The sequence below is a fragment of the Elephantulus edwardii genome, unplaced genomic scaffold, assembly GCF_000299155.1.
Source record: "Elephantulus edwardii isolate Elephantulus edwardi_28Jun2011 unplaced genomic scaffold, EleEdw1.0 scaffold00097, whole genome shotgun sequence".
In the NCBI taxonomy this organism is placed as follows: domain Eukaryota; kingdom Metazoa; phylum Chordata; class Mammalia; order Macroscelidea; family Macroscelididae; genus Elephantulus; species Elephantulus edwardii.
Window position 1 is genome coordinate 1,438,638 of NW_006399847.1, and position 21,917 is coordinate 1,460,554.

At 37.6% G+C, this 21,917-nt stretch overlaps 1 protein-coding gene across 1 annotated transcript in view; it reads right to left on the minus strand.

Moving 5' to 3' along the window:
• Positions 1-1,161: 1,161 nt before the first annotated feature.
• The window catches only part of METTL4 (methyltransferase like 4), a 58,489-nt gene continuing 37,733 nt past the window's right edge, over positions 1,162-21,917 (minus strand). Inside the window, exons 4-8 of the mRNA XM_006891386.1 lie at positions 17,790-17,859; positions 16,499-16,673; positions 5,253-5,359; positions 4,814-4,905; positions 1,162-1,307 (exon numbers count right to left, since the gene is read on the minus strand). Coding sequence (XP_006891448.1) covers positions 1,162-1,307; positions 4,814-4,905; positions 5,253-5,359; positions 16,499-16,673; positions 17,790-17,859 — 590 coding nt within the window. The remainder of the gene's footprint in view (positions 1,308-4,813; positions 4,906-5,252; positions 5,360-16,498; positions 16,674-17,789; positions 17,860-21,917) is intronic.

The following is a 21,917-nucleotide window of genomic DNA, read 5'->3' on the forward strand; positions in this document are numbered from 1 at the left end:
GTGTGTCCTTTGCCATTCCCTATCACTCCACCCTGAGAGAGACTTCACCCTGATTCATAAGGAAAAGGGGATGGCATATTCTCTTAGCTACTTCCTGCTGAAAAGGGACGCTGTGGGTTTCAGGGTGAAGATCTTCTCTCACTACTCAAAAGACAATTTTTAAAAGTTAGTTTCTAAAAATAATTACAATAGAAACATTTTACTCAGCAAATATTATTTGTAAATAAAGGAACACTTTTTCATGTTTGATTTTGGATATTTTTATTAAAATTATGTTTTTTTAAATTCTTCTAGAAAACACATAAAAAGTGGTTAAAAAGTTTCAAAGTCTCAAAAACAAAAAGGTTGCATAATCTCCACACTTCAATGTATCTGTGCATGCACATGCATTCCAGCACCACATATAATATAAAATGGCGTAAGCCTGATCTCAGAGAAGGTGCTGACACAATGCTCCTCGAAAGCACAGATGATGAACTTTCATCTCACATACTTTAGGCATGTTGCTAAGAAAACTTAGCCCTTGGAAAGGGTCACCATGCTTGGGAAGGTGGAGAGGGGTAGTGAAAGAGTGGAAGACCTTCAAACAGGTGGGTTGATACAATGACTACAGCAACGGGCTTGAGTACATCAGAGATTGTGAAGATGACATGAGATAAGACGGTGATCAGAATGGTTACTCAGAGAGTCACTATGAGTACAGTATAAGCCTGCTCACCTGTGGCACTTAACAACAAGCTTGATCTCCAGTAGAGCTAATGCAGGATAAGGGGAACCCTATCCATCGTTCAGTTGATCCTTGTGAGCAAATGGGTGGGAAGAAAGTGTTGCATCTTTCACTTTCACTGACATAATCAGAAGTCGGTGCCTCCTTGCTCCAGTTCTGGGTTTACACAGGATCACCCAAAGTCAAGAAAGTGGGCGCCCGGTGCTAGGTTCCTTCACTGTTATATGCATCATCTCTCTTTAATTGGCATCTTTGCTCAGTTTCTTAACTGCTTTGTTTGTTTGTTTGTTTGTTTTTGTTGGAGAGGGATCAGTATCACAGTCTATCTAGATGGTAAGTAACTAAAGGTAGTAAATGAGAATGAAAGAAGAAAACCTAAAAAAGAGAAAAAAAAAACAACCCATCTCAAAACACTACTTTGATCAATATCACAGTCAGTTTCTTGACTCCACAGCAATAAAATAATCCACATGCTGAAATTTGAGAACTTCATTGCCCCAACTAGTCCAACCTGGCTGTAAATTTCGCGCAAACAACTCCAAATATTCGCCATCTGGCTTAATGTAGTCTTTTAGAACCTCTGTCAAAAAAAAAGTAAAGAAAAAAAGGAAAATTATTAAGAAAAAAATGAATCAATATTCACTAGAACTGACAAACATAAAAATGAAATATTCCTTGAAAAATATACATCAAATCAATTTCAAGGATTTCATTCATAAGCTTTTTATGATTTATACTCAGAAAGTCACTTGAAGTAAGTGTCCAGGAGTTTGGTAACACCACCAAGAGAAATTTTAATATTTTTTAAAATTTTCATATGTACAAGAGAAATGAGAATTTTAACACCCAGACAAACGATTTTTCAACTTTACAATCTTATTACTAAATCATCTCCTGAGTACTAATATATTTTTAATAAATATAACCAATGCATCAAATCCTATACAAATAATACAAAAAAAAAACACTTTAAAAACTAAGATAAAACATGCTGCTCCTTGGAGGCAAGGATTCTGGGGCTTCGCATGACAAACTTTGGACATGTTGTAAGGAGAAACAGGTCTTTGGAGAGGGACATCATGCTGGGCAGAGTGGAGGGACAGTGCAGGAGGGGAAGACACTCTATGAGATGGATTGATTCAGTGACTGGGGTAATCGGGATGGGTGTGTCAGAGGCAGTGCAATTGGCACAGGATAGAGCAGGGTTTAGGGCTGTTGTACATAGGGTCGCCATGAGTCGAAAACGACTCGACGGCACATAACAACAACAACAACTTTGAAAACATAATTCCTTTCCAGGGCAGTATAAAGAGTAGATTCAAATAGAAAGGTTTAGAACAAATAACTACCTTTACCAGTTCTCATATAGATCAAACATAATGCTCAAGTCAGATGTTATTTTATTTCTTTAGTTCAGCTCAGGAGCTCTGGTGGCCTAGCCTATAAGGAGTTGTTCTGCTGACTTAATGGCGGTACTGTCTTGGCAGTTCAAAACCATCAGCAGCTCTGGGGGAGCCAGTGTGATCTCAGACCCAGAAAACCTTCAGGAGGGTGATCTATGAGTTGGTTCTGGCTTAACAGCAGTGAGTTTAAGAGTTGTTTCTAAACTATTGTTTGGTTTTATGAAGACTGCCAAGGATATTTTCTGTTTAATGCTTAAGTAATATCTCAAGGCAATAGTTTAAGGGGTTTGTCTAACTTTCATGGCTCCCAAAGGTCTAGAGTTCAGGGGAATTTTAAATTCACACTTTCCCCTTTTGATAAGGATTCTTTGATGAAATCCTGGATCAAATGATGTTTTTCAAATTGTGATATTGGTGAAGAACAATGAATATGCCATGAACTGCCAAAGAAGAACAAAATACCTTAGAAGAAATACAAGCAGAATGCTCCTTTAATGTGAAAATAGATTATTAAGAATAACTTACAAAAGGACACCATTTTTGGTAAAGCAGAAGGTTAATTAAAACAAGAGAGACTGTAATCAGCTGGGTTTACAAAATAGTTACATCCATGAACATAAATACAGCAATGATCTTGAAGATTAAAAAAATAATAATTGTACAGTAATGGTAGTAAGGCACCAACTTGCTCTAGTTTCATGGCAAAGAAGACAGGTGTTCATGGAGGCAAACAGTCATACATTCCATCAAACTCATAGCTGTTCAGACATAACCAACTCAAAACTGACCCTCCAGCAGGTCTTTAGAGGTTCTAAATTACACAGGAGGAGATCATCCATCTTTTTCCTGCATAGCTGCTGGGCATTCCAAGTGCCGGAGAGGTGCCACTTTTGAGTTGGCAGCACACGTCCCTGTGGACTGCACCACCAGAGCTCCATTATACAGTCCCATCCTCCTCCTCTTCCTGACTCTCTCCCTTCCGTTGTTGCTCCAGGGAATACAGGCCAAATGCCATGCCTTGGATTTTAACATTCTAATCATGGTGCAACAAACTAGGAGGCAGAACAGAAGCACCAAGCATATTACTAGACCAACGAAATAGGATGTCTCATGAAACCATGATTCAAAACCTGCAAACTGAGATGCCAAGTCCTCCTGAGAGCTATGGTGGTATATAAGCAGGCTCATCAGCTCATTTTCTTTTTCTAAATTTTTGGTATTTGAGTTAAAATTTATGGAACAAACAGGTTTCCCACTTAACAATTCATATGTACTTTGTTTTGTGACACTGAATACAGAGCCCCACAACAGAACAGTATTCTTCCCACTTTCTTCTGATGCTCCCTATTTCCATTTGAACTTAGTTGCTTTCTGATGTTCTGCGTTTTACCTCTTGACAAATGCTGCCCTTTTAATTCTGCATGACTAACAGGAGTGTGTTTCACCTTGGTGTTAGGGATCATCTTACAAATCTGCCTACTTATTGTTTGGCTGAAAGAGGAGTCATGAGGATGAGTTTAGTTCCTGGCTTAAAGGGTGACTAAAGGACTAAAGGGGTCCACTAGTTTCTATTAGATCAGTCAAGTCTAACCTTTCTTGTCATTTTTATTTTTGCCCCATATTTTTCTCCTATTCTGTCAAGGACCTTCTACTGTGATCCCTTTTAGAATGGTCAGCACTGCTGGACAACATGTTGTTCTTCTGGTCTCTGGGTTACATACACTGAAGTTCATTGAATCTATTAGTCCCTTGGACTAACAGTCTCTGATTTTCTGCATTCTCCATTGGTTTGTATGGGGAAAGAGGCCCACAGTTGCACTTGCACTTAAATAACTATTACAAGCTTCTAAAGTCCCAGTGGATACTCACCAAAGTGTGAAGTAGAATATTGTTCTTATGGACTATGTCATGTCAACTGACTTTGATGACCTCCTAGGGTGCTCAGTTTTCAGCTTCAGTAACTCATTCTCTCAAGGTATCAGATTATGATTAAGAAGTTTTCATAATTTTGCACTGTTTTCTCTATTATATACATGAATCTATTTACATTTGTAGTTGTTAAGTGCCGTCAAGTCGCAGGCGACTCATAGAGACCCTATGAACGAGAGTCCTCGATACTCTATTTACAGTACCTCCAAGTATATATGTAGAAATACTGTTGGTTAAACATAAAAAAACTGTGGGTGTAGGCACGCTTCCCAATGCACCTCTGTCAGTCTTACCTATCTGCCAATATACCCATCTGCAGATTACTGTCCGTTACTACTCATAATCCAGGACCGACTGTGTACATAATACTATTATCTTTGATATGTATAATACTTAGGGATGTGTGTCTTCCTTTGCCATAGTGACACTGTGCCAATCACCTCATTTTTGTTTCATCAACCTTCCCTTTCGCCCAATCCAATGCATGTCTCTTACCTACTTCTGTCAAGGATACAATAGATACTAAGGAGAACCTAAAATAGTCTATAGCAGAGAAGGCTAAAGTAATATAAAACTAATCTATCCACTATTTCATAAATTCTTCTATGAAGTGTTAGAATATTAATTAAGTCAACATATATCTGATTTCATTTCCAAGGAATTTCTAGAACAGTCACATAATAAATTTAATTTCTTTTTCAATTTGACAAAAGCCACATAGAAATAATAATTCTACTTTGCAGAAAAAACATACCAGCAAGAGGTGGCTTATGTGAGTGAAGAGCACAGGGCACACTGACAATTAATTTATGATCTGGGATGGGGAGCACTTCTTCATTGTCATTCCTAATTAAAATAAAACAAAAAGTAAGTTATAAAGAATTTTTTTATGAGTCAGTTATCCTGATTTTCCCTCTTTAAAAAAAAATCAAACATCAAATGAAAAAAATAACTAGACATAAAATTAGAAACACTGAGTGAAATAATTGCAAAGTACAGTATTGTAATATTTTTATTCTATAATAATGACATTATACAAAGCCAAAAAGAATATAAAATTTCATGTCATACTGTTCACCCTTTTATGCTCTAAGTAATTCTTCAAAAATATAAAAATTAAGGAAAATAATTTCATTTTTAAAATTCTAAGTTTTAATACTTTTACATGACTTTGAAAACTTCTACTTTCTTACCTTAATGGTAAAGCAGTTTTTACTCGAACTCTTCCCAGTATAAGACCTTCATAAGGTTTTTTGTGTAGAGAATCTAATGGAAACACATACTCTCCTGAACTGGTGATCTGATAGAAAAGACCCCAAAAAGTAAAAATCTGTAAATATACATAAAGGGTTCCTTTTTCCCCCATCATTATACACTTTGTACTTAAAATATATATAAGCTATAGGCTAGTGTTATCCAACAAAAATTAAATGTAAGTCACATACCTAATTTGAAAGTTTTATAACAACACTTGAAGGCTAGGATTTTGAAGCTCCATCTCACACACTTTGGATATGGTGTCAGGAGGGACCAGTCCTTGGAGAAGACAATCATGCTTGGAAGAGTAGAGGGGCACAGGAGATAAAGACCCTGGATCAACATATGGATCAACATAGTAAATTTAGCAAGGGGTCAGGTGTTCACGAGATGGTGATGTTGGCTCAAGATAGGACAAGATCCAGAACCATTGTCCATAGGGTCAATATGTGTCACAGTTGACTTGATGACACATAACATCAACTTGTTTTCAACTAATATGGTGAAATTAAATTGTATATTTCATTACACTTAACATATCCAATATATTCTTTCTATGGTGTTGATGTTGTTATGTGCTGTCGTGTCTCCTTCTACTGATAGCGACCCTATGTACAGCAGCTTTGAAGCCTGCCCGGTCCTGAGCCAGTCTCACTGACTCCAACACACACCTACCCTCACTACCCTAGTTACTGTGTAAATTCATCTCATCTGAGGTCTTCCTCTCCTGTGCTGTCCCTCGACCCTTTCGAGCATGATGTTCTTTTCCAAGGACCAGTCCCTCCTGGCCATGTCCATCTCCAAGGACAAGTCCCTCCTGGCCACGTGCCCAAAGTATGTGAGAGAGAGGTTTAAAATCCTAGTTTCTAAGGAAAGATTGAGTTTCACACTCAGAATACATTTAAAATTACTAATATGTTACATCATTTTTTTTAAACTATGTCTTTGAAAGTCAACGTAAAATTTACTTTTATAGCATATCTCTATTTGAACTAGTCACATTTCAAATGCTGAAAATATGTGGCTACTGGATATCATACTGGACAGAAAAGCTGTAAGAGATTAAAATATACTATAAATATAACCTTATTATAATCTTCCACTAAATTGCAACTTTTTATCAAAATTTATTCCTAAAAACCATGCCACCATTAAACCAATTCTTTGTTGCTCAAATACTATTTACTGTGAGTAAAAAGAGCATACTAAAGCCTTTTTTTAAATAGAAATAGTCACACTAAAAACTGTCAGAGACAAAACTAGAAAGGAAAAAAATGAAGTTGATCACTGCACAGCACCTGGTCCAAAGATAGCCCTTGGCATCTGAAATTCAGAAGTTCTATTTTAACACTTCACCAAATATAGAATGACTCTCAAAATTTATTCAGACTAATAAAACTAATTTAAAATTAAAAATGTCATTTCATTAATTTATCATTGCTGTTGTTGCTGTTAGGTATCACCAAGTCCAGTACAACTCAGTGACCCTAAGAACAGTGGACCTGAATGAATTCTGTCCTATCCTTTGTCATCTTCACACTTCCTGACACATTAGAGTCCACTGCGGCAGTTACCGTGTTAATCTCCCTGGCTGACTAGTCTTCCTCTCCTTTGCTGACCCTTCACCATTACCAGCATCACATATCTCTCCAAGAAATAGCCCCTCCTAGCCACATGCCTAAAGTATATGAAGCAAAGTCTAATCATCCTTGTCTCCAAAGAGCACTCTGTACCCTCTCCAAGACATATCTGTTTATTTTTTTATCAGTCCATGGGATATTCAGTGCTCTTCTCCAACACTACATCTCAAAGGCATCAATTGTTCTCTTGTCATCCCTACTCATTATCCACATCTCAGATGCATAGCAAGTGATTGGAAAGACCATGACCTAAATAAGACATACCTCAGTCCTCAAGCTGAAATCATTATTCCTCAATTTGGAGAGGTCCCTAACTGCAGATTTTCCCAGTGCAATGCCTCTCCTTTTTTCCTGACTGCTGGTACAAAGAGTGTTAATTGAGGATCCAAGTAAGATGAAGTTGCTAATCGTGTCAATCTCTCCAACCACCATGATGTTGCCTATTGGTCTAGTGGCAAGAATCTTTGTTTTCCTGACACTGAGATGCAGTCCATATTGAAGGCTGCATTCCCTGATCTTCTGCAACAAGTGCTTCAAGTCCTCATTTTCAGCAAGCAAGGCTGTGTCATCTGCATAACTCAGGTTACTGATGAGTCTCACTCCAATTCTGTGCCTCATTCCTCTTTATAGAGTCCAGCTTCTTGAATAATTTGCTCCACATACAGATTGAATAGGTATGGTGAGAGAATACAGTCCTGATACATTCTCTCAACTTTAAGCAGTGCTTTAATGCTCTATTTGCAGAGCAGCCTCCTGGTCCAGGTATAGGTGTCATATGAGCACAATTAAGTGCTCTGGGCTTCCGAGTCTTCTCTGTGTCAGCCACAACTTGGCGCGATCCACACAGTCAAATGCCTTTGCATAATCAATAAAACACAAACAGATTTTTCTTGTATTCTCTACTTTCAGCCAGGATCCACCTGACATCAGCAAAGAAATCCCTGGTGCCACAGCCTCTTTTAAATCCTACTTGAACTTCTAGCAATTCCCAATCTATGTCCTATCCTAGACATTTCTTAATGATCCTCAGCAATATTATGCTTATGTGTGAATTAATGATATTGTTCGATAGTTACTACCTTCTGTTGGACCACCTTTCTTGGGAATGAGAACAAATATGGACCTTTCCAATCCATTGGCCAGACAGTTGTCCTCCAAAATTCCTGGCATAGACTGTGGTGACTGCATTCAAGGCTGCATATGTTAACTGAAACAAATCAATTGGTATCCCATTGATTCCTGGGGCCTTATTTTTTAACAATACCTTCAATGCAGCTTCCACCTCCTCTTTCATTACCATTGGTTCCCGCCCATATGGTTCTTTCTGAAATTTTTCAGTGCCAATCAGTTATTTTTAGCACAGTGATTCTGTGTATTCCCTCCATCTTCTTTTAATGTTTTCTGGGTCATTGAATATACTGCCCACACCATCTTTCAAGACTGCAACTCAAGGTTTAAATTTGTTTTGCAGTTCTCTCACCTTGAGAAATTCAGAGCTATTTCTTCTCTTTTTAATCTCCAATTCCAGCTGTCTACACATTCTATTATAATACTTAGATTTGTCTTCTCAAGCTGCTCTTTGAAATGTTTTGTTCAACTCTTACTTCAACATGCCTTTTCCTCTGTTTTATTGCAATTTTCAGAGTCTCTTCTGACATCCATTTCAGTTTTTTCTTTCTCCTCTATCTCTGTAATGACCTTTTGCTCTCTTCCTGGATGATACCCTTAATATCATTCCACAACTCATCCAGTTTTCCATCAGTGGTGTTCAATACCACAAACCTATTCCTAAAATGAACTTGAAATTCAGATGGAGCAGATTCAAGATAATATCTTGGTTCCTGTGGACTTATTTTCATTTTCCTCAATCTTCATTCGAACTTTGATTGGTGGTCTGACCCACAGTCCATTCCTTAGTTTTGACTGTCAATATTGAGCTTCTCCAACAATTTCATCCATAGATGTAGTCAATCATTAATATTCCCAGTATAAAAACATTTGTATCCAGGGAGCTCTGGTGGCCTAGTGTCAAGACACTGAACTGCAATCCCAAAGGTATGCAGTTCAAATCCACCAGATGCTCTGCTGGAGAAGGAGGGGGCAATCTCCTCCTGTACCAGTTAGATCTGATTTGATGGTACACCTAAAAACAATACAATAAAACCATTTGTATCCATTATATCAGACACATTACCTATTTTCAGGTACTTAAAAGAATCAGTAAACAGTAGGTCTTTCTTCTGTGGGGCCCATCAGATACAAAATATTCCATAAACTCTGAATATTATTAATTTTTAATATCCTTTAAATTCAATACAGATTATCCCTTAAATTATAACAGCATGTGCAACTGCCTAACAAATATTTCATACATTAGTTTTAAACTCCAGTTTTATCATCACTCATTAACAAAACATCTAATGGAACTGGTTAGTAATACAGAAGATTAACTATAGTTTTCATGCATTAACATTTTCTTGGTTTTGGTTTCATAAGCGGGGAAGTCTTTTTTACTTTTACGTCAGCACCTGACCACAAGGGCAGTACCATAATGTGCAACCTAAAATAGTCCTGCTATGATTCTGCATCAAATCAACAATAACAAAGAGCGCACAGAAATGCCACAAGAGCAAAAGCACAACTGAAAATCTTTGTTGAATCCCATAAAATAGGTACAAATGAACAGAGGTAATCACAAGACAGTGTGAAGCTGCCATTTTTTAGGAAAGGTAGCTTTAAGTACAAGTGATAAAGTGTCCAAAAATAAAACACTGCATGGTTTAAAATAAGGAAAGGTGTACATCAGTGTTGTATCCTTTCTGTATACCAAATAATCTGTATGTTGAGCAAATTATTCGAGAAGCTGGATTGTATAAAAAAAATGTGACATCAGGATTGGAGGAATGTTCATCACCTTTGTTCATAACCTTTGTTATATGATGAAAAAACTTCGCTTGCTGAATGTAAAGAGGACTTGAATCACTAGCTGCAGAAGGTTAAACACTTCAGCCTTCAATATGGATTGCATCTCATGGTCAAGAATACAAAAATCCTTACCATTGGACCAACAGGAAATAGATCCCCTTACTTGGATCCACAATCAGTACACTTGGTATCAGCAGATGGGAGATCAGGAGATATATTGCACTGTGAAAGTCTGCAGTCAAAGACTTGTAAAAATTATTGAAAAGCAAGGATGTCAATTTGAGGTCAAAGGTGCATCCAATTCTGGTCAAGGTCTTTCCAATCAGTTGCTATGCATCTGAGAACTGGACAATGAATAAGGATGATGGAAGAATTAATGCTTTTGAACTGTGGTTTTAAGAGAAGAGTACTGAATAGTCCATGGACTGCCAAAAGAACAAACAAGTATGTTTTAAAGAAAGTACAGCCAGAGTGCTCCTTGGAGGCAAAGATAATGAAAATTCACCTCATATACCTTGGGCACGTTGCTAAAAGAGGTTATTATTTGAAGAGGGGCATCATGCTTGAGAAGGTGAAGGGTCAGTGAAAGAAAGGAAGACCCTCAACCAGATAGATTGATAATGTGACTGCCACAATGGGCTTGAGGGTATTAAGAAATTGTAAGGATGGTATTGAATAAGACCGTGTTCAGATCTGTTGTTCTTGGGGTCACTGTGTTGTACTCGACTGAACGGCACCTAACAACAACAAAACTAAAAGAGAGAGAAAAAAATCAGCACAAACGAGGAAAAGCAGCAAGCAGAAAACACTGGAGCACCAATGCCATAAATACAAACAGATTTAAAAAAAAAAAACACCAATAAGCAACAAGGTACATATAAAGCACAAAAAATGCAACTGGACTGGGTCCAAAATCAGTATAGCAGCTATGCATATATTAAGAACTTAATTCATAATAAAATGACTTACGTTTTAAAATTTGAGAGAGATTTTGTTGAAGCTAAACATAATATATCTTCAAAAGGATGCCCAATAAACTATAAACCAATGCCTTATTTTTCTGTATGATGTAGGATTCATATGGCAAGCAGAAAAAAAGAAATCTTTCAATCAATTCCACAGCTGGAATTTTTCTGTCTAAATAGGCACTATAACAAAAAGGCACTGAAGACCTAAAATAAAATTTATAGCATATTCTTTGTCCCAATATCTTCCCATGTAAGATTACTTTGCTATTCATCCTGTTATCTGCTGAACCATTAAAAGGTGAGCATGTGTGTGTGTGTTTATGGGGGGGGCTGAAGATGACAAAGTATTGGACTTTTTATGGTTAATAACTGAAAACTATAGAACAAAGAGAAAAACTATCATATTTGTTCAATTTCTTTATAATAGCTCTGCAAAACTAAGCCAGTGATATATCTTGTTGTTAACTGTTGTTAGGAACCATCAAATTAGCTATGACTCACAGCAACCCTATGAACAAAGATCTGAACCTTGCCCTATTCTGTGTCATCTTCGTCATCTCTGATATACTTGAGTTCATTCTTACAGTCACAAAGTCAAACTATCTTATTGAGAATCTTCCTCTCTTTCTAACTCTCCACATTTCCAAGCTTGATGTCTTTTTTTAAGGATTGGCCCCTCCTGACATGTTCAGAGCATGTGAGACAGTTTCACCATTCTTGCCTCTAGGAGCACCCCAGCTGTACTTCCTCCAAGACAGGCTTGTTCTTTTGACAGTCCATGGTACAATCAATACTCCAACACCATCTCTCAAAAGCATTGGTTCTTCTGTCATACTAATTCACTGCTAAACTTTCAGATGCATACAAGGCAACCAAAAATATCATGGCTTGGAAAAGGGGCACTTTAGTTTTAAACTGACATCATTGCTTTTTAGCCCTCCTAGAGAGATCTGTGACAGGTGTTTCCCAAAGCAAAATATCTTCTGAATTCTTAACTGCTGTTGTACGGATGGTGGATTCAAGCAAAATGAAGCTGACAAAATTCAATCTTTTCTCCTTCTACCATGATGTTAATTTAATACATCTTGCTGGCATATTTGATCGATATTTGACTGCAAACATTGGTAGAAATATTCTATTTCCTCCTCTATGGCTCTGGTTGTTGGTGCATATATTTAAATAAGTGGTATTCTCTAAACTTCCTTGTATGCATATGGATATTATTCTGTCATTCACAACACTATATTTCAAGATGGATCTAGAAATGACTTTTTAACTATGAAAGCAACCACATTTTTTCTCGCTTTTTCATCCCGGGCATAGTAAATCATATAACCGTCTGATTCAAAATGTCCCATGCCAGTCCATCTCATTTCACAAATACCTAGTATGTCAATATTTATGCATTCTATTTCTTTCCTAACAGTGTCAAATTTTTCTAAGTTCATGCTTCTCACATTTCACATCCCAATCACTAGTATCTGCTTACAACTGTTCCTTTCCCTCTGTGTTTCCATATTTGAGGGCTCATCCTCAGTTGCCAGCAGTTCTGAAAGAATTGGCAAAAAAATAAGGCCTCAGGAATTAACAGCATATCAACTGACATACTTCAACAAACAGTCGCTGCCCTGGATGCGTTCACCAAGTTATGCTAAGAAATATGGAGGACAACCACTTGGCCAATTGACTGAAAGAGATCAATATTTGTTCCTCTTCCAAAGAAAGCGGACCCAAAAAAGGTGCAAAAATTATCAAACTATATCATTAAGATCACATGCTACCAAGATTCTGCTGAACATTATCCAAAAACGACTGGAACAGCACATCTTCAGAGAACTGCCTGAAGTGTAGGCTGGGCCTCTTAGAAGAGGCCATAGTACTAGTTAATGTAATGTAATAGTTAATGTAGATGGGTCTTGGCTGAAAGCAGGGAGTACCAGAGGAATGTCTGTGTTTCATTGATTATGTAAAGGTATTTGACTATGGGTCGCAACAAACTGGCTAACTCTGAGAAGAATGGGAATCCCAAAACACTTGATTGTGCTTATGTGAAACCTATACTTGGGCAAGGAAGCAGTCATTAGACCAAAGCAAGGAAACACTGCATGGTTCAAAATCAGAAATGTCAGGGATGTGCCCTATCTCCATACCTTTTCAGTCTATATGCAGAACAGATCATCCAAGAAGCTGGGCTCTATGATGACGAATGTGGCATCAGAATTGGAGGAAGACTCATCAACAATGTGCACGTGCAAATGACACAAACCTGCTTGCTAAAACTGACGAAGACCTGAAGCACTTGCTGTAGAATGTCAAGGACTGCAGACTTAAATATGGATTGCAATTCAACAACTAGAAAACAAAGATCTCACCACTGATCCGACTGAAAGCATAATGAAAGACAGTGAAAAGATTAAGATTGTTAACAGCTTTCGTTTGCTCGGCTCCACAATCAACACTCTTGGATCAGCAGCCAGATCATCAAAAGACAAATTGCATTGGGGAAATCTGCTGTCAGGCACATTTCCAGAGTACTGGAAAGCAACTATATCAGTCTGGAGTCTAAGGAGCACCTGATTCAGGCCATACTCTTTGCAATTACTTGCTATGTATCAGAAGGCTGAAGAATTACTAGGGATAACAGAAGGAGAATTGATGCCTTTGAGCTGTAGGGCTGGAAAAGAGTACCGATATACCATGGACTGCTAGGAGAACAAATAGGTTCATCCTGCAGAGGGTGAAACCAGGCTGCTCCTTGGAGGCAAAGATTTTGAATCTTCATCTGATATAATTTGGGCAAGCTGCAAGGAAAGACCAGTCCTTGGAAAGGGACATCATTCCTGGAAAGGTGGAGGGACAAGCACAGGAGAGGAAGGCCCTGGATGAGATGGATTGATTCAGTGACTAGGGTAATGGAGGTAGGTGTGTCAGAGACAATAAGGTTGGCACAGGAGAGAGCAGGGTTCAGAGTTGTTATAAATAGGGTCACTATAAGTCACAAACAACTTGATAGCACATAACAACAACCATGATGTTGCCTATTGGTTCAGTAGTGAGGATTTCTGATTTCTTAATGCTGAAATGTAATCCATATTGAAGGATGCAATCTTTGATCTGCTGCATAAGTGATTCAAGTCTTCTAAACTCTACTGCAAGTAAAGTTGCATCATCTGCATAATGCAGACTGTTATTTGAGTCTTTCTCCAATTCTGATGCCTCATACTTCTTCAGAGTCCCACTTCTCAAATTATTTGTTCAGCATATACAGGAGATTAGCTAAAAATTACTGGAACAGTACATCAACAGAGAACTACCAGAAATTCAGGCCTGATTTAGAAGAGGCCATGACACTACAGACATTATTATCAATGTCGGATAGATCTTGGCTGAAAGCAGAGATTATCAAAAGAGTGTCTATCTGTGTTTCATTGAATATGCAAAGGCATTTGACTGTGTGGATCACAATAATTGTGGCTAACCTTGAAAAGAATGGGGATCTCAGAACACTTGATTGTGATTATTGAGAAATCTATACCTGGACCAAGAAGAAGTCCTCAGAACATAGCATGGAAACACTGCATGGTTCAAAATGAGGAACATGGTGCATGAGAGATGCAGCCTATCTCCATACCTTTTCAATCTATATGCAGAATAGATCACCCAGAAGGCTGGACTTTATGAGGAGGAATGTGGCATCAGGATTGAAGGAAGACTCCTCAACAACCTACATCACACAGATGATACAACCTTGTTTGTTAAAACTGAGGAACACCTGAAGTACTTGCTGCAGAAGGTCAGGGACTGTAGTCTTCAATATGAAGTTCAACATCAAGAAGACAAAGTTTCTCACCAATTGGCCAACTGGCTGTACCATGACAAATGGAGAAGAGATTGAATTTGTTAACAATTTCAGCTTATTCCACAATCAACATCTTGGCACCAGCAGTCAGGAAATCAAAATACGAATTACATTGGGATTATCTGCTCTCAGGGAGTTCTCCAAAGTGCTAAAAAAGCAACGATGTCAGTCTGGAAACTAGGGTGCATCTGATCTAAGCCAGGGCCTTCACAATTACATCAGAGAGCTGGACAATGACTAGGGATGACAGAAGAAGAATTGATGCCTTTGAATTATGGTGCTAGAGCAGAGTATTAAACATACCATGGACTGTCAAGAGAACAAACAGCTCTGTCCAGGAGAGGGTGAAATCAGGCTGCTCTTTGGAGAGAATTTTGAAGCTCCATCTTGCATACTTTGGGCATGTGGCCAGCAGGGATCAGTCCTTGGAGAAGGACAGCATGCTTGGAAGGGAGGAAGGCCAGCGCAGGAGACAAAGACACTGGATGAAATGGATTGACACAGTAATAGTGGTAATGGGGATAGTGGTGTCAGAGACAGTGATACTGGCTCAGGATGGCAGGGTTCAGACCTATTGTATATAATGTCACTATGAGTCACAGATGACTTGATTGCATGTAACAATAACATAACATACAGGTTGGACCTGTTGCACACCTTTCTGATTTAAAACCATGCAGTGTTCTTAGCCTAGGTATAGGTTTCCCACAAGCATGACTAAGTGTTCTGGGATTCTCATTTATCTCGATGTTAGCCAATGTTATGATCCACACAGTCAACTGTCTTTTGCATAGTTACAAATAAGTATCCTTTTGGTATTCTCTGCTTACAGCCAGTATATATCTAACATCAGCAATGATATCCCTGGTGTCTTGGCTTCTTCTAAATTCAGCTTGCGTTTTAGGCAGTTTTCTGTCAATGTACATTGACATTATTCAATCTTGCAAAAGACTTATTGCATGTGATATTAATGATAGTTTGATAATTTCCATATTCTATTAGATCACCTTGTTGAAAATGTGGAAAAATATGGATCTTGTCCAGTCAGCTTGCCATGTAGACATCTTCCAAATTTCTTAGTATTACTTAGGGCTGCATCTTTTGCTGAAATATGTAAACTAGGATTCCATTAATTTCTAGGGCCTTATTTTTGACCTACAGATATCCCAAAGTTTTTGTTTGCTGCTTTTTTTAAACTATAGACATCAGATTTTCTTTTTCAATAGCTGCCAGAAGATGATATGGAAAAAATAGGGCAGTGATGCCTTCAATGTGGCCCAATTTTACATTTAAACATATTATGCTTTTAAAAGCATGTATTACTCTTACATAAGTGACACTACATTGGCAAAAGGGAACACTTGTAATATGTCCATAAGGAGTTGCACTGCCACCCCAAAGGTGGCACTTCTCTGGAAGTTTGAATCCATCAGCTGCTTCTCAAGACAAAGATGAGCAATCTCCTCCCATACAATTTACAGCCTCTGAAAACCTGCTGATGGATCAGATATAAATCAGTTCTGGCTCAGTCATGATGTTGTTGTTATGTGCCATCAAGTCGCTTGTGACTCATAGTGACCCTACGTACAACAGCTCTGAACTCTGTTCTATCCTGAGCCAACCTTATTATCTCTGACACACCTACCCCTATTACCCCGGTCACTGAATCAATCCATCCAATCGAGGGTCTTCCTCTCTTGCGTAGTGCCCCCATCCTCCCAACCATATCATTCTCCAATCCTGATGAGGGGTCTTTTTATGTTGGCAAATAAATTAACTCTGGAACTTACTTTTACCCAGTGCCATTCAGCAACAATCTCCACAGACCAAGAGGGATAAAGCTCTTCCTTTACAAACCGCAGGTGCTTCTGTCTATTGGTCACCCAAGTAATCACAAGACAGTTTGAAGCAGCAATTTTAGGAATAGGTATCTGCTTTATTTGCATAGGTGATAAATAGCTGTACCTAAAATGAAAATTTAAAAAATCATCTCTGCTTTTAAAAATCACTCCAAAAACAGAAAAACAAGCAAGCGGAAGACTTGGGTAACACTGACTCCAAAAATGCAATTCTCCTTAAATACTGTACAGAATCATTTCACTGATTTCTCACTAGACCTTCAACTTCTAACCCTCTATTACCTATCAGTCCCATCATTCCTTCACAACTGCAATCCTAAATTAAGCCCACAATTTATGACTTCACACTGAGAAAATAATGTAGCAACAATAATGAATAATGAGTAATGAATAATAAATAATAAATAATAAATGCTGGTGGTGATGTACAAGATTGGAACCTTCATGTATTGTTGGTGGGAGTACAAAATGGAACAACCACTATGGAAGGCAGTATGGTGCTTCCTCGGAAAACGGAAAATAGAAATACCATTTGGCCTAGCTATCCCACTGCTAGAAATCTACCCTAAAGAACACAGAGACAAGATCCAAATACATTTATGCACACCCATGCTTATTGTAGCATTATTCACAACAGCAAAGAGAAAGAAGTGGCCCAAGTGTTCATCAACAAACGGATACAGAAACTATGGTACATCCATACAAAGGAGTATTAAGCAGGACTAAATAAATGAAGATCTCGAGAAACTCTACATAATTGCTTCTAGACATTATACTGAGTGAATCAACTTAATCAGAAGGGACAAAAGCAGTGTAAGACCACTTTTATAAAATCAAGAAGATTAAAGGGCAGTGGGGACAGGAGAGAGAACAGGAACAGAATGTACAGATAAGGAACACGGCACTGGAACAGGTGAAGGGAAGGTAATTCTGAAAAGAAAGGGCAAAAAGGCATTATAGTTAATGTAGCCAACAAGATGATACAGGATACGAATAGGGAATGAAGGAGGGAAAGGGGGACAAAACTGCATATATGGGTGAATGGAAAGCCAATTTCTTTGTAAACCCCCACTCAAATGACAATTTTTTTAAAAAGCAAGAAAAGAACAGATGAGTGAAAAGAAAATTAAACTTAAAAAATTGTTATGAGTATTATAATTATTAACATTGTAATTAACAGGGTTACTCCACAGTGCATCTAATATAGCTTATTTCCACTTACTTGTTACTTCTTTTTACTGATTTGTTCTGCCATGGAGGATCTATGACAATCACATCATATTTTTTTCCATCTGAAAACAGACAATTTTTAAAAAACACATTTTCTCTATATGATCACTTTAAAAACTTAGTTTGTTCTTCAAAGCTGAAATGCATTCATATAGACACAAATACAATGAAACAAAAATATTCAAATAAAATAATTTGTCAAAAAATGACAGACTTCACTTACTGCTCTACCCTTTGATAGTTTACTAAACAGGATAATAGTAATTTTAAAATTCTCCACACATCTCAGCAGTCATTTCTGGTTCTTTCATTTTCACACCTTTGACCACTAATCTAAGAACCAGGAAACTCTGGTGGCCTAGGGGTAAGAACCTACATTACCATCCTAAACACGTGGTTTGGATCCACCAGTTGCTCAAGGGGAGAAAGATACACAATCTCCTCTTATGCAATCTACTGCCTCTGAAAACCTACTGGAAGGTCAGCTATGGGTCAGTTCTGACTCGCTGATACACATCAACAACCTGAGAACTGGACAATGAATAATAATGACAGAAGAATAATTCTTGCCTTTGAGTTGTAATGTTGGAGAAGAGCACTACTATCTTATGGACTAACAAAAGAACAAACAGATATGTCTTGGAAAAGGTGCAGTCAGATTGCTCTCTGGAGGCAAAGATGCTTTGTCTCACATACCTCATACATGTTGTTAGGAGGGGCTATTTTTTTTTTTAATATGTTTTTCTCTCTGGCTGTTATTATATTCAGAGCCCACACTGGAATTGTTAATGGCAATTATATCAAGTAGTCAAGTACATGTTTTGATATTTAAATATTTTCTAAATGTCCCATTACTTACAAGGCAGAAAGTGTTGAGGGAACATTATATATATAATCCTTTTTTGTTTGTTTGTTTGGGGGTTGTTTATTTAAATAATTATTTTTTATTTTATACTGGTTTGCTTACAAAGTTCATATATATTGTTTTTCACATACCAGATCTTTCTCTATGATTACCCCATGCCCATCCTCAACCCTCTGCTCCTACCCTCCCCCCCTTAGATCCTCGTACACATTTAACTAGTTTTCTATATCTACAATAATGGTCTTAAACAGTATTTGGATAGGACTGAGTCAGTTCACTTAGCATAATGCTCTCCAGTCCCTCTCAATTTAGGTAGTGATTTTCAAAATCATTGCTCCTGCATGCTGCATAGTATTCCATTGTGTGAATGTACCATAATTTCTCAGTCCATTTGATTGTAGTTGAACATTTGGTATGTTTCCATGTTCTTGCAGTGGTGAATAATGCTGCTATAAATACTGGTATAAAATTCTCCGTTTATGCCTCAGTTTTCATTTTCTTGGGGTCTATTCTAAGCTGGGTCCTATGGAATTTCTATGTTCAGTTTTTTGAGGAAACTTCAAACTGCCTTCCAGACACCATTTTAAAATCCCACCAATATCTAAGAGCTCCTATCTTGCCACATCCTTTCCAACATTTATTACTTGCTGTCCTGTTAAACTTTGCCATTGCTACTAGGGTGAGATGGTATCTCACTGTAGTTTTGATTTGTATCTCTTTTTTTTTTTTATTTGCATCTCTCTTATTGCCAGTAATTTTAAGCATTTCTTCATGTGTCTGTGAGTCATCCAAATATTTTCCTCTGTGAAAAGTCTTTCTATGTCTTTTGCCCATTTTGTAATTGGGTTATCAGTCTTTTTCTTGTGGAGAACCTGTAGGATTCTGTAAACATTTGATATGAGACCCTTGTCTCAAATGATATTGCCAAATGTTTCTTCCCAGTCAATAGGTTTTATTTTCACTCTGTTGGAAAATATATTTGATGCACACAGGGATCTAATCTTTAGAAGGTCCCATTTAACAATTTTATTCTCCCCAGATTGTGCATTTCTGGCTGTATTTGGCAGTTTCTTTAAACCATAGACTAGGCCTTCTAAGCTTGATCCCAGTTTGTCTCTTAACAAATTTTATGGTTTGAGGTTTTACTTCCTAGGTCTCTGATCTACCTTGAGTTGATTTTTGTGTTCAGTGTGAGATGTGGATCCTGTTTCAACTTTTCTGCAGATTAGCAGTCTAGTTTTGCCAGCACCATTTGTTGAGGAGGTTGTCATTTCCCCATTTGATAGGTTTTCTTTCCTTGTTGAGTATCAGTTGACCACAGATAAACGGGTCCATTTCAGGGTTCTCAATTCTGTTCCATGGGTCTATGTGCCTGTCATTGTAACAGTACCATGCTTTGATTTTGGTTACTACTGTGATGTAGAAGGTTTTAAGTTATGTCTCCTATTTCATTTTTGTTTCTAGTTCATTTTTGTTTTTCAGGAGTGCTTTGCTTATTCAGGATCTCTTTAGGAGAGGCTGTTCTTTGGAGAGGAACATCATGCTTTAAAAGGTGGAGGGTCAGCAAAAGGGAAGAAGACCCTCAACCAGATGGACTGACAACACAGTGACTGCACCAAAGGGCTCTAGTGTGCTAGAGATTGTAAGGATGGTATAGAACAGGATAAGGTTCTGATCTGTTGTTTATAGGGTTGCTATGAGTCAGACTTGACTCAATGGCACCTAACAATAATTTAACCCTTTCAAATCTAAATGCTTTTTCATTGTATTCTCATTTTGAAGTTTTCACTGTAATCTTGTAATTATCAATATTCAATAAAATATTCCCATAAGTCTTTAACTCACCTTCCAAAACACTAACCTTAAGATAATCATAATTATGAAAACCAAAATATTTCAATTGATACAATCACTATTAACTGATATAGCAATCACAGTAAAATTTTTTTATTTTCTACTTTTTCATGATCCAAGCTCTAAACTTGTATAACATATTGCATTTAGTTTTCAAGTCTCCTAAATCTTTTCAACTCTCAGAAAGTTCCTCAGTCTCTAACATGTTGTTGTTATTAGGTGCCGATGAATCAAGTGCAACTAATAGTGATCCAGTGAACAATAGATCTGAAGCCTGCCCTATCCTGTGATAGCCTTTCATCTGTGACATACTTGAGCCTGTTGCCAAAGTCAGTCACTGTTAATCCATCTTGTTGAGGTTCTTCCTCTCTTTCACTGACCCCCTGCTTTTCCAAGCATGATGTCTCTTTCCAAGGAAGAACCTCTCTAACAACATGCTCAAAGTATATGAGACAAAGTTTCACTATTCTTGCCTCTAAGCGGCATTCTTAATATCCCCAAATTTTGAAGGTTACTGGCCAGTTATTTTACAGATTATCCCTCAATATGGGTTTGATATTTCTTCATGATCAAATTTAGAGTATCCATTTTTGGCCAGTGTTCAGAGAAGCAATACTGTACCCTTACTGGAACATTAGCATATCCATAGAAGATTGTTTCCAGGACCTCTATGGATACCAAAATCTGCAGAGACACTCGAGTCCCTTATATAAAGTGGAATAGTATTTGCATATAGCCTACACAAAGCTCCCCACATACTTTAAATTCTCTTTGGATTACTTATAATTACTGTTTTGTTGTGTGCCATCAAGTCAGAACTAACTCACAGCTAACCCTCCAGAGGGTGTTGAGAGGCATTTTAATCACATGGAAGGAGCCTGCTCATCCTTCTCCCATGAAGCAGCTGGAAGATTTGACCCAGGTGCTTTCAAGATGCAGCACAGCTTCTTATCACTAGGTCACCAAAGCGCCTTTGATTACTTATAATATTCAATGCAATATAAATGTTATGGAAACAGCAGTTTACACTCCCTCTTATTCAGCCTTTGAGGTACTGCTTTGACCACTTAAAATTATTTTTTTCATTTTGAATTCTTGTTTCATTCAATTCCTGGATATGCAACCCGATCTTATGGAGGCCCAAATGTAAGTCTCATTATTGGTAATGTTATATTTGGACACTATTGTCTGCCAGGTTTCTTCAGTGTTTTTCCTCTTTATAACTGAAAGTATCTAGTGAGGAAATGCTTTCAAACTACACCAACATCCGTCTCTCACCTTTTCACACACTATTTTGACCTAAGGACATAGATACCTGGTTACAATAATTGCAACTTTGGTTTTACCAAATGGAAATGTTCTATATTCATCAAACTGTATCCATTTATTCATTTCAATTTT